Source organism: Pteronotus mesoamericanus, unplaced genomic scaffold (genome assembly GCF_021234165.1).
Source record: "Pteronotus mesoamericanus isolate MK-2021 breed Mesoamerican mustached bat unplaced genomic scaffold, CSHL_Meso_final contig_702, whole genome shotgun sequence".
Classification (NCBI taxonomy): domain Eukaryota; kingdom Metazoa; phylum Chordata; class Mammalia; order Chiroptera; family Mormoopidae; genus Pteronotus; species Pteronotus mesoamericanus.
Window position 1 is genome coordinate 2369311 of NW_026555239.1, and position 15910 is coordinate 2385220.

General features: G+C 40.4%; 1 protein-coding gene across 1 annotated transcript in view; it reads left to right on the forward strand.

Moving 5' to 3' along the window:
* Nucleotides 1-15910, forward strand: part of EP300 (E1A binding protein p300) — a 69561-nt gene that overhangs the window by 41335 nt on the left and 12316 nt on the right. The window contains exons 13-23 of the mRNA XM_054582430.1: nt 1410-1547; nt 2378-2815; nt 4218-4397; nt 4629-4773; nt 6966-7084; nt 8289-8528; nt 8951-9039; nt 11004-11084; nt 13018-13074; nt 13645-13722; nt 15469-15536. Of these exons, the coding sequence (XP_054438405.1) occupies nt 1410-1547; nt 2378-2815; nt 4218-4397; nt 4629-4773; nt 6966-7084; nt 8289-8528; nt 8951-9039; nt 11004-11084; nt 13018-13074; nt 13645-13722; nt 15469-15536 (1633 nt within the window). The remainder of the gene's footprint in view (nt 1-1409; nt 1548-2377; nt 2816-4217; nt 4398-4628; nt 4774-6965; nt 7085-8288; nt 8529-8950; nt 9040-11003; nt 11085-13017; nt 13075-13644; nt 13723-15468; nt 15537-15910) is intronic.

The window sequence follows — 15910 nt, forward strand, 5'->3', positions numbered from 1 at the left end:
TTTTCAGTCCTTTTTCTTTGTTTCTACTTAATAAAGAGAAATTTTCACATTTACTTAGCAGCTAACTGTAAGTGATTAATCTTTAACTTTGATTCCTTCTGTAATTCTATTGTATTTGGCCCTAACATAGACATTAAATGACTGCATGTGTTTCAGAGATGAGAGTAAATAGGCTATGAACACTAAAATTCTTAATTTTCACCTTTTATCTGGAAATTGCTTTCAGGAATCTAGCCTACAGAAATAATCACTCAGATACTAAATGGATATAGTTGGAAGAAAATTCATGTAAAAGATGTTACATTATATACTCTATTTGGAAAAAAGTCCCTATCCTGAATGCACATTAGAGGATTTGTTAGGTCAAATCATGGTACATCTATAAATTGGAGTAACTTGAGAACTTATATGATGGCATGAAAGCTTTAAATTAAATAATCTAATTTCTAAAATACGTGTATTATGGGATCCAACATAGCTAAGAACTGTCTTGATTATAATCTATATAAAATAAACACTGTAAGAACGATACGCTTCCAAGTACTCTTCATAGTCATAGGACTGGAGATCTCAAAAGAGGAGCCAGTCACCTTTCCCTGGAGTCTCAGTGTTTAGCAGCCTGCACGCTTTGACACAGTCGCCTCTCTTCCATAATGCTTGTCTCCCAGGAAGGAAGCTGTCTTTGCAATGGAGGGGCAGTTACCTGGTCTATGAGTCTGGAGAAAGAGTCTAAGCATCTCACTGCTCCTAATCCTGTTCTCAGCCTTTGGTCGGCCCCAGTCCTCGGCCTGTCTTTCAGATTTAGCTAGTGCCTCTAATTCTTGAGCTTTCTTGGAGTTACCTGGCATAATGTCTTCCATATTCAATGAGAAGTCTTATCAGTCATCTGTAATACAGATGACTTTCTTAGATTAAGGAATTTTTGGCCTTTGGTACTCCATAATTTTTTACTAAAGGGACTGTTTGTTTGAGATAATTTTAGAAATGTAACAACTCATTATGGACCATGAATATTATAACTTGTTCAGCCACAACTTCTAAGGTTTTACTTGTTTGTATCCATTATGGATGGAGCCTTCCACTTTGATATGTTACAATACCAGCCACACGAGCAAAGGTCTAGGGAAATTTTGATTCACTCTCTGCACTTAAAAAGAGTATGCAGAGAAACACTTCTCTACTCTATCAGGGTTCTAGGTGCATTTATGCGCCAAAGAATTTGTAATTTCTCTAGATTTAGGTTAAGTAAGCTATGAGACTTTCCTCCACTATCTTTGCATGAGAGTCAACTGTCACTCCACTGTCTCCTTTCCTACCCTGCGCCACCCTCCCATAGCAGGGCCAGAGCAGGTGGTGATCCAGCTGCTCTGAGGGGTACCTGTAGTAAAGCTGTGCTTCTTTCTGTGCAGCCCATGGGCTATGGACCTCGAATGCAGCAGCCTTCCAGTCAGAGCCAGTTCCTTCCCCAGACTCCGTTCTCAACACAGGGAATGAATGTAACGAATATGCCTTTGGCTCCAACGGGCGGTCAAGCACCAGTGTCTCAAGTATGTTTCACAAATGGATTTTCTAACTTGTTTTTCTGATTCTCAGAAACTCTGACCTAGGTTTTTAGTTTTTATTATTTTAAAGATTTTATTTATTTATTTTTAGGGAGAGGGGGAGAATAAGCAATGTGTGATTGTCTTTTATGCACCTCCCTATTGGGGACCTGGCCCACAACCCAGGCATGTACCGTGACTAGGAATTGAATAAGCGAGCCTTTGGTTTGCAGGCTGGCACGCAGTCCACTGAGCTATACCAGCCAGGGCTGACCTAGGTGTTTTACGGGAAAAGGTAGCAGCAAATAGTGGGTGAGAGTAAATTGTTTTAAAGGTTTTAATGGGAACAGTTGTAGATGCAGTATTTTGAACAATGAAGAGATTAATCTGTGGCATAGAGCTATGTTGATTGTTAACAAAATAGAAAAGAAATTGTTTTAACCATTTGTTATCAGTAGTGAACTCTTTAAAAGGAAACCTTAGTGACAGGTGCCATGCAGAAGGAAGAACTCTAGCTGGAGAGAGCATAGGGAGGCCAGGAAACACTGTACTCACCTGTTCCATGCCCTTGCAGCGCCTGAGGCCATTCTGCTCAATTTTTGAAGTCTACTTAATTTTACTATATTATTTTGGGGTGGGGGGGTGGTGTGTGTGTGTGTGTGTGTGTGTGTGTGTGTCCCCCCGCCCAGTAACAGAATTTTTGTCACATTGTAAAGTGAAGGCATTCATTGCCATTTTCCGTTTAATCAGTTTGTGTCCTTAAATGCATATAACCTGCCTATGTAAATACTTTAATTCTCTCAATTGCCATCTTCCTGTGTTTTTCATTTTAACAGGCACAAATGTCCAGTTCTTCCTGCCCGGTGAACTCACCTATAATGCCTCCAGGGTCTCAAGGGAGCCACATTCACTGTCCTCCTCTCCCTCAACCAGCTCTGCATCAGAATTCTCCCTCTCCCGTACCTAGTCGTACCCCCACCCCTCACCACACACCCCCAAGCATAGGGGCTCAGCAGCCACCAGCAACAGCAATTCCAGCCCCTGTTCCTACACCTCCAGCCATGCCACCTGGACCACAATCCCAGGCTCTACATCCACCTCCAAGGCAGACACCTACACCACCACCAACGCAACTTCCTCCCCAAGTGCAGCCTTCACTTCCTGCTGCTGCCTCAGCTGACCAGCCGCAGCAGCAGCCTCTCTCTCAGCAGAGCACAGCAGCGTCTGCTCCCACCCCGACAGCTCCGCTGCTGCCTCCACAGCCTGCCACTCCAGTAAGCGGAGGTTTGGGTTTAGGCAGAATTGTTTCAGCTGTACTGTGCTCTCAGAGTACTTCTGTGCTGTGTTTTTTCTGTTATGTACTGTTTCATTTCTTATTGCTGCCTTACCAATTAGGGACATTTCTTTCTTTTTTTTTTTTTTTTTCTTTATTTCTTTCTTTTCCCTGTTGTAGTACCTAGCACAGAAGTAGTTCAAAGATTTTGTTTAGGTCTGATGTTGACCCTGTTACGGTTTGTGTTGTATTCTGAGGCTTTAAGGCATGTAAGGCGGACCACAAGGGGAGTGAGTCAGTAGTACACTTAGTACGTCCATGTGAGTTTTAAAGAATCTTTTTCAAGTGGTCTTGAAGCCACTTATTTGTGTATTAGTACGTCCTGTAGTATTTGTGACTTAGTACGTCCACGTGAGTTTTAAAGAATCTTTTTCAAGTGGTCTGAGCTGTAGTATTTGTGAGCAAATGAAGACCAACAACAAAATCACAGATTTACAAGTATCTGTGGTCCTAGCCAAGGTTAGAAAATGATGATCTACAGTGAGAAAAGTACGGGCCTGGAACAACTTATAGCTTCCTTACGAGAAGCTCGTTTAATATATATCACACACATCTAAATTCACATCTAAGAGTTGCATCCTTACTAATAGAATTCTATGTGTGAAGATTCAGAACCTTCTACTTGATCGCTGATAACTACTTTTTTCATTCTGTCATGCTGGTCAATTGAGAAAACTCATTAGTCACAGTTACTTTATAAAACACTGTTCCTTAGCGACTGGTTTATACTGGCCTCTGATGGGCAAGAAAGGGCAGCATGCTCAAAGGAAACTTGATTTTATTCTATATAAGGTAGTTCCTGAAAATACTAACCTCTCCTTATGAGGTTTCTTATTGGAAGATTTAGGAAAAAGATAGAGAATGCACAGTTAACCCATTAAAATGTGATCATTCCAGACAGCCACTCAGCCTGAGAGTTCGTCGTAGTCTGCTTTTCTGTACATTCGAAACTTGCTAATGAGAAGTTAAAAACAAAATGAGAGAGCCAGTCATCCTTTTTTTTTTTTTTCTTTACATTTCTCTATAAATGTGAGCTCTTCTAGGCAATCCTCTGAAACCTCCACCCCTCACACACTGCCACAGAATGTTGGTCACCAGAGAGCCCATTGATGGTTCTTTAATGTGCAGCCAGTCAACTCATACTTCTAAGTCCTCCATCTCCTGTTCTAAAAGCATAACTTACTACAAGGGGGGTGAAATAGGCAGTAAGTGAAAGCACAGTAAATGGATGTAATTATACCAGCCTAGAAATAGATGGTTAACTATACCATCCTATTATGTAGCTTAAATTCTTATTGTATAATTGTCAAACTTTTTGTCTTTTTCCTCCTTTCTCTGCCTAGCTTTCCCAGCCAGCTGTAAGCATTGAGGGGCAGGTATCAAACCCTCCATCTACTAGTAGCACAGAAGTGAATTCTCAGGCCATTTCTGAGAAGCAGCCGTCACAGGAAGTGAAAGTGGAGGCTAAAATGGAAATGGATCAGCCAGAACCAGCAGATTCTCAGCCAGAGGATATTCCAGAGGTGAGAGTAGGGCTGTTACTGTTACTTGGTTAGGAACTCAGTCTAGGAATCAAATTAAACATGTTAACAGGAAAGCATTCTGATAATTGGATCTCGTGTCATTGATTTCCATTTAAGAAGAGGGTCTTTAGATACATCTGTGGGGAGGCATGGGGATGGAAGGAAGAAGGGGATCGTACTACGTCCTGTTGCGTGTCTTTGGAATGCTAAAACACTCACCTTGCCTTTTAGACTAAGGTGGAAGACTGCAAAGCGGAACCTACAGAAACAGAAGAGAGAGGCACTGAATTAAAAACTGAAATAAAAGAGGAGGAAGACCAGCCAAGCACCTCAGTTACCCAGTCGTCTCCAGCCCCAGGACAGTCAAAGAAGAAGAGTAAGTCTCTCAAGCTCTGTGTTTTTGGAGGCAGGAGAAAAGCCAAGGAGCTTGAGAAAATGGGATCAGGCATCGGGCTTCTTTAGCCTTGGAGATTGACTTTAATGTGGTTTTATTACCTTGGAGCCCTTGGCCCGATAGCTTCATCATCTAATATGAGAAAGTAATATACTGTTTTTGTTTGTCTAAGGTATATTTCCTTCCTGGAATCACTGGGTCTGTCATACCCATCATTTCTTTGGGGTTGGCTGGTTAACAACCTATCAAAATTGTCTTTTTCAGAAGAGAGACATTAATTCGTGAAATACAGAAAATAATAGCAGTAATAACCTTTATTGTTAACCTACTGTGCACCAGGCACATTGTCATACACCCGCAATCTCACATTCGATAACTTAACAAAAACACTGAGGCTATCGATCCCACTATACAGGCCAGAAAACGAGGCTCAGCAAGGTTAAGTAACGGGCCCCAGCTTACTCAGCTAGTAAGTGAACCAGGTGGGCTAATACGGTGTGTTTGTTTTGAACCATTTTTGCTGAATATGGATTAATCAAGTCAGGCAAGCAGCACTGCTTAAAACAGTGTTAAACTCAATTAATCCCCACAGAAATTAACTAGTTTAGAGCTTTCTGCAACTCTGGTGACTCCTTCAGCGGCACACTGAAGACTTAACTCAAAAGAGTCTCCTGGCTTCTGGAGATGTATATAAAAGTGTTTTCATTAATATAATGTACTTTAAAATGTTGGGATTAAAAAATTGTTTTCATTTAAAAATAATGTATATATTGACTTTGTTTTTGTTTTTATTTACTTATTTTTAGAGAAGGGAAGAGAGGGAGAGAAACATCAACGTGTGATTACATCTTGCACGCCCCCTACTGGGGATCTGGCCTGCAACCCAGGCATGTGCCCTACACTGGGAATCGAATAAGCGACCCTTTGGTTCACAGGCCGGCGCCTGATCCACTGAGCCACACCAGCTAGGGGTTGACGTGTTACTTTAATATAGGCTGCAACAAACCCAGTCTTACTAGCAGGATTCTTTTTTAAAAAACAGCTAATCTTGCATTGGCTGGGTACTTAGTTGGTTAGAGTGTCATCCCAATACACCAAGGTTGTGGGTTTGATTCCCAGTCAAGGCACATACAAGAAGCAACCAATAAATGCATAAATAAGTGGACCAACAAATTGATGTTTTTCTCTATTTCTCTTTCTCCCTTCTTGGCTTTCTCTAAAAAATAATTTAAAAAATCCTAAAAACCCAGCTCACTTCACAAGTTTGTTCAGATCCCGTTTGAGTATGAGAGACAGCCTCTCCTGTCTGTTTGTCTGATTTTTTTTTTTTCATGGCAAACCCCTACAATGAGATGGAAAATACCTGAATTGCTAAAAATACATACTTTCCTGAAGATAAAATTAATTTATAAATAGTAGAAATAACAAGGCCTTTGCTCAAGTGTGTTTTTAAACCTCAAAACTAGACCCTTAATGACTGTCCTCTTGAATAATAGCCTAAATTGATTCCATTTCGGACACGCCTGCAAATCTTACCTGACTATTGGGAGACATGCTGAAAACACATTTGGACATAATTTGGTCAGCTGAGTCCATGGTTCTGGCAGTAACGATTTAGTTCTGCTTCCTTAGACTACAGACTTAACATCTGCCATGAAAATTGTAACTATGTCTTTTCCTAAGCTCTAAAACACAGTGAGGGATTCTTCAGTGTTTCTGATACCTTTGGTGGTAAGACAATGCCAGGTCCAGTTTCTGGCTTGTTAAATACTGATATCACAACTGAATGAGTTCTTTATATTCCTGTTTGACAGCCTCCCCCTCCAATCACCAGTGTTGTTTAGAATATTATTTTGATAATCAGTCTCTTCAGTAATTTTTGGGAGGCTTGAGATTCTTTTTCTACTTGGTCAAGACCATCTTAACTAAATTGCTGACTGCAAAATTAGCTGAGCCATAAAAGGTGTTTAAAGATGACTAGACATCGTGTTTTAAAGGTGCTACCCGAAGCAAACCAGGAATTAGAAACAGGAAGTGCACCCTTAGTGATATTTCCATGGGGACAGTGTAGGCAGTTTTGTATTTTGTTATTCTTAGATGTTTTCATAGTTTTGACTTGAACCTTTTTTCTTCATTTGCTAAATTGATAATTAATGTCAAATGTACTCTTTAAGTTTTCAAACCAGAAGAATTACGTCAGGCACTGATGCCAACGTTGGAGGCACTTTATCGGCAGGATCCAGAATCCCTTCCCTTTCGCCAGCCTGTGGACCCTCAGCTTCTAGGAATCCCTGTAAGTATGTGGTGGTACTTTTGATTTTGTATTGTTTTTTTGTTTTGTCGTTAACATCTTTATTCAGATGTAATTAACATGTTGTACAAGTCATTCATTGAAATTGTACCATTCAGTGGTTTTTCTGTATTCATAGAATTGTGTATACATCACCAGTCAGTTTGGGATCATTTTTATCAGCCCACAAAAGAAACCCCATCTCCATAAATAAGCAGTCACCCCCCATTTCTTTCACAACCCCCACTGCCATTACCCCCAACCAACCATTAGTCTGCTCTCTGTCGCTGGATTTGTCTATTCTGGTTACTTCGTTAAATGAGGTCTTACAGTATGTGGTTCTTCGTGACTGGCTTCTTTCATGTAGCGTAATGTTTTCAGGGTTCATCAATTTTGTAGCACGAGGCAGCGTTTCATTTCTTTTTACGGCCAAGCAATATTCCTTTGTACGGCTATACCACACTTCCTTTACCCATTCATTTGTTGATAGATATTTGGATCGTTTACACAGTTTTGCTGTTGGCACTAGTGCTGCTATGAATATCTGTCCATGTGTGCAGATTTTTGTGTGGTGTGTTTTTATTTCTCTTGGATAAATACCTAGGAATGGGATTCTTGGGTGATAATAGTTTATTTCTATCACTTGAATAGCGGTTGTTCCTGATAGAAAAAACAGACCCAAGGTAGCTTCATCTCATTCTAAAGTTGCCTTTACACACCAGGCTGCTAGCAGGTTTCATTTGAGGACTTTAAGAGATACTAGTAAGGCAATGGAGTGCATCAGGGGCCAGAAATCTGTTAGGAACTACTCCCCAAACCACTGCCACCAATATTTCTCTGTGGCTTTAGATGGATCACTGATGTTCTCTGACTGGACTTCCTCATCTGTAGGTTCTTTCTAGTACTAAAATGTTAAGGGGCTTTGAATGGATTGCACATATACTGTGTGGCATAGCACCTGCTTCAGTAGATCATCAGCCTGCCATATGGAAAGGCTGTGGTAGCTCTTTTATTCTCTCTGACTTCTGAGCTGCTTCATATCTCTGTAGGCTAATGATTTAAGGAAGTGTTGAATATCAGTGAACTCTTCAGAAATACAGGCAGGTCAGAGACTCAACATTGCCTGGGAAATTAATGGTTACAATAGGAAGATACACCATTTACCTTAAATATTTTAGGTAATGTTGTTTGGTGTCATATATCCTAGGATTACTTTGATATTGTAAAGAGCCCCATGGATCTTTCTACCATCAAGAGGAAATTAGACACTGGACAGTATCAGGAGCCCTGGCAGTATGTGGATGACATTTGGCTTATGTTCAACAATGCCTGGTTATATAATCGGAAAACATCGCGGGTGTACAAATACTGCTCCAAGCTGTCTGAGGTCTTTGAACAAGAAATTGACCCAGTCATGCAAAGCCTTGGATATTGTTGTGGCAGAAAGGTAAGAAGTTTTTGCACTGATAAAAATTGGGTTGAAAACTTACTAATTGGAATTCTGAATCAGTAGGTTATAAGTTCATCTGGAGTGGGGACTTGGTCATTAGTCCCCTTTGGGTGCATACGATTACGGGTGTCGTGTACTGGTTTATCCATGCATACCGATTCACAGTAAACTCCTCTTGTCCTATTGAGTTCTTCGGCAGGTGGCAGGTGGATATGACTGTTAAGTCTACTCACAGAGGTGAACTAATACATTAGTAAACTAAATGGTTTCAGTTCCGTGAACTGTCTTGGAAACAGCCCATTTTGATTAACAGTAATGAGAACTAAGCCTTCACTGACTTGTTTTTTAATTTGCCAATGTAAACATTGCAGCTTGTCCTTGAGGCCTGTGTGCTATTGAATGAATGGTTTCTTTTGCAGTTGGAATTTTCTCCACAGACACTCTGTTGCTATGGCAAGCAGTTGTGCACGATCCCTCGTGATGCCACATACTACAGTTACCAGAACAGGTAAGCGTGGCCGTGTGGCCTGTGGTCCATGTGTCCGCGTGTCTAGGGAATGCATGCAGATGGACCAGCACATATACAATCATGGCTCATGTAGAACTTGCTTGAAAACAGCTGTACAGCACAAGTTCTGGTCTTTGCAACTTATTGGCCTTTGTAGAATTACGTGATTTTCTAGCAGAAAGTGGCCTTGCATCAGATGCCTTGGTCCTGGTTTATAAAAGTGCAAAAGGCAAGAACCCAAGGCCTTAGGAGATTAAACAACTTTGTGAGTTGGTGGCATAGATGGGATTACATCCTAGGCCCCACTGCACTTTCCAGTGCCCTTTCCTAGCGCAGCACAGTCTTGGGCAAAACTGAAGAGATTATCAAACTAATTACTAGTCTTTCTGCTTGTCCATGAAATGGCTGCTGGCTATCTCCTTTCCCAAAAACTACCCAGAAAATTTTTAATCCAAAGTTTGTTAGCCAGATTTTTCTTCTTGGAAATGTTTTCTTTTTGCGCGTGACACATCCCTAAGTAGTAGTTTTTGATGTATATGAAACTAGTGCATTCCAGAGTATTTGCTTTGCCTCCATTAAGCAAGCAAACAGGCCCACCTCCAAAAATAACTCAGTACCAGACTGCTTCTGACAAAGACTCTCGTGTACGGTGGATGGTAGAATTCTAATAAATTAGGCACTCCTGCCTTATTTTCCCCTGCCCAAACAGTGGCTATAATTAGAAAAATTGCGCTCGCTAAGCTATCTTAACCATGGTTTGTCTCCTGTTTTTAGTAACGGAGTGTTTACTTTGGGCTCCGAGACAGTGATAGCGAGACTAGGCAGTTAATACTTTTTACTTAAGAAGACCAAACTCATGGTGGTGGAGTGTTTTTGTTTTTGTTTTGTTTTCTGAACTTGTGTTCTACAGATGCATTTCTAGCTTGGAAAGAGTCACTGAAACTTTTTGTTTTATTTACAAAAAGTCAGGTGCACTCAGTGCTTTGTGGTCATTAGAATCCATAGTTTTTTACTCAGTAAAACCTGGAAAAAGCGTGGGTCTCGTTTTTAAGCATCTTACGTTCAAAAAAGCAACAACCAACATGTAACTTTGCTCATGCTACAGTCTTAACATTCATACCATTTTTGGATTTTTAACATCAGTCTACAGTGTTGGTATTCTTTGTACCAAGGAACACGTATGTGACCTTGGTACACGTATCGGTACCTGTGCCTGCCTCTGCCTTTTTAACTGTGTCAGCTGATGGTGCCGATCAGTATTTGCTGTTTGTGCAGACTTTTCATGAAAAAACCATTTTGTTCTTATGTTGCTTCCTTGGGATCCAAAAACTTTTCCCCAACCTACAATTGTTTTTGGAAGATTTGTTCCATGGTACTTTATTCATAGTGGATTTTATTTTATATTTTTGGAAGTGGGGAGAAGTGAGTGATTGCTAGGTAATAGGATGGCAATTCTTCTCTCCTTAGTAGATTTACCCTCCTTTCTTCTCCTGATTATTTGCATAAATTAGCATTAATTACTAAAATGAAAGGTTGTAGGTCTGTGTAAGTGAAACTTTTTGTTTTATTTGCTGTATCATTTGCTACTTGTGATCCCATTTGAGATATTTAATGCTAATCTGTGCTTTGCCTTGGCTTTCTGCTTTGTGTTGTCTTGTCTTGCTTTGTGTTTTTTGTTGTCCTGCAATCCCTCATTTCTTCGTTTGTTTTGTGTTTTTTTTTCTCCCTCATGCTTGTCGTTGTCTGCACTTGGCTTTGATTGCAAAAAAAACAAAAAACAAAAACAAAACCCATACTGTGGGGCCCATAAATCTGCATCATTGAATGTCCTTGTCGCCGTTGATGACCTGCTCTCTGCTCCCGTCCCCCTCCTTGGCCTGCTGTGATTGGTGGCTTCGTTGCTTGGCTTGGGCTGTGTTGTGTGAACGGAACAGTTCACCCCAGTATGGCCTTCTTGCCGACAGGTATCATTTCTGTGAGAAGTGTTTCAATGAAATCCAAGGGGAGAGCGTTTCTTTGGGGGATGACCCTTCCCAGCCTCAAACGTAAGTAGCTGCATTATTTTGGAAAACACCATCTTATTTCTCAGTTTGTTGTCAGGTGATTAAGCTCAGGTATCTAAGTGGTCTTGGATTATGCTCTCCAATATGGTAGCCATCAGCCATAGGTGGTTACTTAATACAAATTAATTAAAAGTAAATAAAATTTAAAACTGTTTCTCACTCGCACAAGCCACACGTCAAGTGCTCAGTTGACATCTTTGGCTAATGGCTGCCACCATGTTCATCGCCGACAGAGAACATTTCCATCACAGCAGAGTGCTCTTGGCTCTGGTGGAGGGGATGCCTTAGCACTGGAAGTCATTTCAGAGAGATTTTTTTACAAGGAAACAATCCACTTCTCTCCTAAAAGTTGAAAGGTTATAGTGCAAGGGAATTTCATTATTAACTTTTAAGTCTGAGGGGGAATTGAACAAAGCCTACAGCCTTCACATATAGGTTAATACAGAAATCACTATAATCATGAATGTTATTGAACAACATTGGGGCTGTAGGCATTTGTTTGAATGACTTAGAGACTTTGTTGAGCTTTTGCCATCTTACAAGCCTTTATTTTTTGGTAAATGCCAAGAAAAATGTTCAAACATACCCTGAGCTGTCTCATTATACTTCTAATCTCTAAGATGTAGTTATTAGACATTGTGTCTCAAGCTTGGGACTGTTACAGGGAAGAGCTGTTTGGTGTATTTTCAGTATTCTTCAGCTTCTTTTTTTCCAGTTTAACCTATGATAAACAGAAGCAGTTCAGAACATTCCAAAAAATAGGGAATTGTTACGTTACTAGTAAACAGGGCTTCTGAGAAAAACTGGTTTATTTCTCTCAATTGGGTTTTAAAGTTGCACTTTAAACTTCAGTCACCATTGAAGTACAACATATAGTAGGTATCAATCTGGAGAGTAGATACTGGGTCCCCTTGGAGCCTTATGAAAGAAGTCAGCTGTGGCCAGGCTTCCCTGGTGCGGGAAAGGAAGGCAGCCTTACTGTTGATGCTGTTGAGCATCTTAGCACATGCTCTGAACCTTAGGGCACTGCATCTCTGACGCTGAAGTGTGTGGAAACCCCTCCTGGTTCTCTAGGAGTGCACTGGACCTGGCAGTCTGACTTGCTAACGGGCCCTCCGGTGCCGCTGGTCTTGCGCATATACTTAGTATACCAGTAGCAGGGCCTTAGGCCATGTGGAACTACATCTCCAGGCTGTACATAGTAGGAAGACAGTTTAAATATGGAAGTGTCCTCATTTTTGTAAGGAAGAATCACAGTAGTCAGAATTGGGCCCCCTGCAGTTTGCTCTCGATAGAGGGTAAGACTGCCAGCTTCTGTATTTGTGAGGCTGTGAGCGAGCGTGGTGTGCCAGGTTTCTGGATGGATGGGAGGCCATGTGAAAATTTAAAAAGGAATAGTATCGGTTAAATAATTTTTACCCTTTAAAACTGAAATATGTGTTTTTAGTATTGAAATTTTCTGAGTTAAAAATGGTTTGACTTGAGTTTCCTGGAAATGAGTATTGTTTTTAAATATTGGTTTAGCTGCCTCTATATATACCATCTTTCCTAATTCAGTCTAGGATCATTAAACTATTAAAAAGCATAAATACATAATACTAGTAGCAGGCAAGATTAAAAAGAAAAAAAAAATGAACTCATGTTTCTAGTTCTTCCTGGTTTCTCCTTTTCCTGTAAGGAGAAATAGATTTACTATGCTGTGAAGTCCTTTCCGAAACCACAGGCGTTCCTTTATGTAATTATGCATTTTGTGGGAGCCAAGAATGTACCTGTTTAGTGTCACTCAGTATCTTCCCAGGAGATTTAAATAATCCACTCAACAGTATGAGATTTGTTCCTTGAGTTAGAACAGGGGTCAGAGTGCTCTTCTTTTTGTATCACTTTTTCTCATTTTTTTTCCTCCTTCTCTCCTTAGTACTATAAATAAAGAACAGTTTTCCAAGAGAAAAAATGACACACTGGATCCTGAACTGTAAGTAGTTTCCCTTGAATAGTCAGTACACTGAGTCAGTAGCCTTTGATTTTTCTTCTTCCTTTCATTGTCTTGGTTTTCATGGCCAGCGAGATGATTTGATATCCTCGGGCTGAATCTATGTAATGTACAACATAGATGGTAGAAATGTGGACGTCCATGTTATAGTTAGTGTTCATTTAACGTTTCACCACATTGACCTAATGTTGGTGTTATGCAGGCCCAAGTGAAGCACCCACGCTAGTTCTGCTCAGGACCATGTGTTCCATCCCCGTTCTCCACATTTTCAAACAAGGTCACAGTCCCTACTTTGTGGCAGGGCCCTCAGAGCACTGAGACACCAGGATCTCGGGCTTTCCAAGGGTGGCCGGGAGCTGTCGGATGCCCATGGAGTATAAGCAAGCGGTGATGGTTCACGTTCGCCGCCGTCCCACAGTCTCATTTAAAATTTTCACAAGTGATCACTGAGCTTAACTTCTCTTGAATTTGCTCTACCTCTAACACTAAAGAGCTTTTAAACTTTTTAAAACTATTATTTCAAGTCTTTTGATTTTTGGTTTTTCCTTCTAGGTTTGTGGAATGTACAGAGTGTGGGAGAAAGATGCATCAGATCTGTGTTCTTCATCACGAGATGATCTGGCCATTGGGGTAAGACATCAGTGTTTTCCTCAGACTCTTCAGGAGTTTTAGTGAGTTTTTGTCTTTGCAATGATTGTATCATATCTTCAAAGTTACTGTCTCTAAAAATTGTTCTTTGGATTGGGAAAAGAGAATTAACATCCAGATTTAAAATAGGAAATAGCCTAGAATCCAAAAATGTAGGTCTTTCTCTTATGTGCATGCACTGTTTTCATCCCTATACAAATATTCTATCGGTTTGTACTTTAAATTATTTTGTGATCTTTTTTACATCAAAATTAAATGTTCTTGAAAGGTTTATCAATTGAAGCAGCAGGAAACCGCTAGCACCTGGAAACTCACAATGAGGTCTTAGATACAATTAAATTTGCCCGATTTTAAAAGTTACAGATGTGGCGGGTGCCAAGGGGACACCTGTCTCTCTCCCTCTGAGGAGACATCACACTGTGAATAGTATAGTAAGTGGTGGCCCTGGTTGGGGTTTGATTTAACCGTCTTTTGGGGGTTGGGCAATACGTGTAATGTCTGTAGTCAGAAGTTCGATGGCTGTAGTCTAGTGAAAGTTAGAGTTACATAAAGTGACTAGACACAGACCTCAGTTAACTAGCTATTCGTGGGCCCCGTGTTCTGTTTCTGAACAATGTCCACATATTTGCCCAGGCTGCACCTCATCGGTGACTTCGATAGCAACAAGTAGATTTGTAGCCTCTGGGACACTTTACCAGCTATTGCTGTGGGCCACCTCTCACCCTCCAAGAATCCCAGCCCTGTGCCAAGGGAGGGGGGGGTGCCTGTGCATCAGCAACTCATTGGTATTGGGGGGGTTCTATCTGCACTGTTCCCTGCCCATTTCTTGGATTGTTGATGTTGGTTTGAAGGTCACAGGAAACAGAAAGCTAACACATTTCCAGAAAATATCACAGGAAAATCGTAGTAGTTGATGTTTACATGGCTTCTCTTTAGATACGAATTTTTAGTGTTGTCCTTAATCTCACAGTGGGTGAGAATAATTAATTAAGAGACTGGCAGTGATTGTTGCAACTTCAGATCAGCAAGCGATGATTTCTCTTGTTTTTGTAAAAAAGTAAGCATATGGCCTGGGCTGGTATGGCTCAGTGGATTGACCCCCTGCCTGTGAACAAGAAGGTTGCCAGTTCGAGTCCCAGTCAGGGCACATGCCTGAGTTGCAGGCCACGTCCCCAGTTGGGGGTGTGTGAGGAGCAACCAGTCAGTGTTTCTCTTGCATAGCGATGTTTCTCTCCCTCTTTCTCCCTCACTTCCCCTGTCTCTAAAAAATAATAAAATCTTTAAAAAATAAATTAAAAAGAAATTAAGCATATGTACATGTCCTTACGTAATTGCAGGAACAAAAAGAATGTTCATTTTAAATCTGTTGGTACTTCTGGATATGCTTGCTTACATACTTATCAGTAGCATGTATAGACTTTGGCTAGTGTGATTAGCCAAAAACCACAATTCCGTGTTAATCTAATCTTTCATCACCTTTTCACATGTAAGCCAATTTGTATGCCCTTCACACTGTCTTTTGCCTGTTTTTCAATTTTTCCCCCCTTTTTTGTTAATGGTCTCTGGAAGCTCTTCATATATTGTTTGTATTTATTCTTTGTTACATATTTAGAAATATTTCTCCCAGGTCATCTTTCGAATTTCAGCTTTATACATAAGATAGTGGAGTATATGTTTCTTTAAATCATTCCCTTAGTTTTGTAAGCAACATCTTGATTTACATTTTAGGTTTATTTGTGATGGCTGTTTAAAGAAAACTGCACGAACTAGGAAAGAAAATAAGTTTTCTGCTAAAAGTAAGTTTTTTCTTACAGGCAACATCTTGGCAAAACTGAAGCAGAGTTAAGAATAAGCTATGAAATGAATTGCTTTGTTTTGGCCTTATTTAAAATATTTGATGAAACTAAATTCTTTTCTATAATGTCCTTAGAATTGAACTGTAATGTACTTTTTAGTATGAAATTCATTAGATGTAAGAAAAACATCTTCAAGAATCAGGATTTATAAAATGCAGAATCTGTTTTTCTTGTTTCTGCATTTCTCCATGTTTGTTGCATTTCTTATTGGGGGCCAGGTGTGAAGGTATTTGTCCCAAATTGGCCATCCCCTTGAGGGATTCCCTCAGCTTTGTCCATACCATTAGTCGGGGTGGTTTTTAGATATGTGTGGT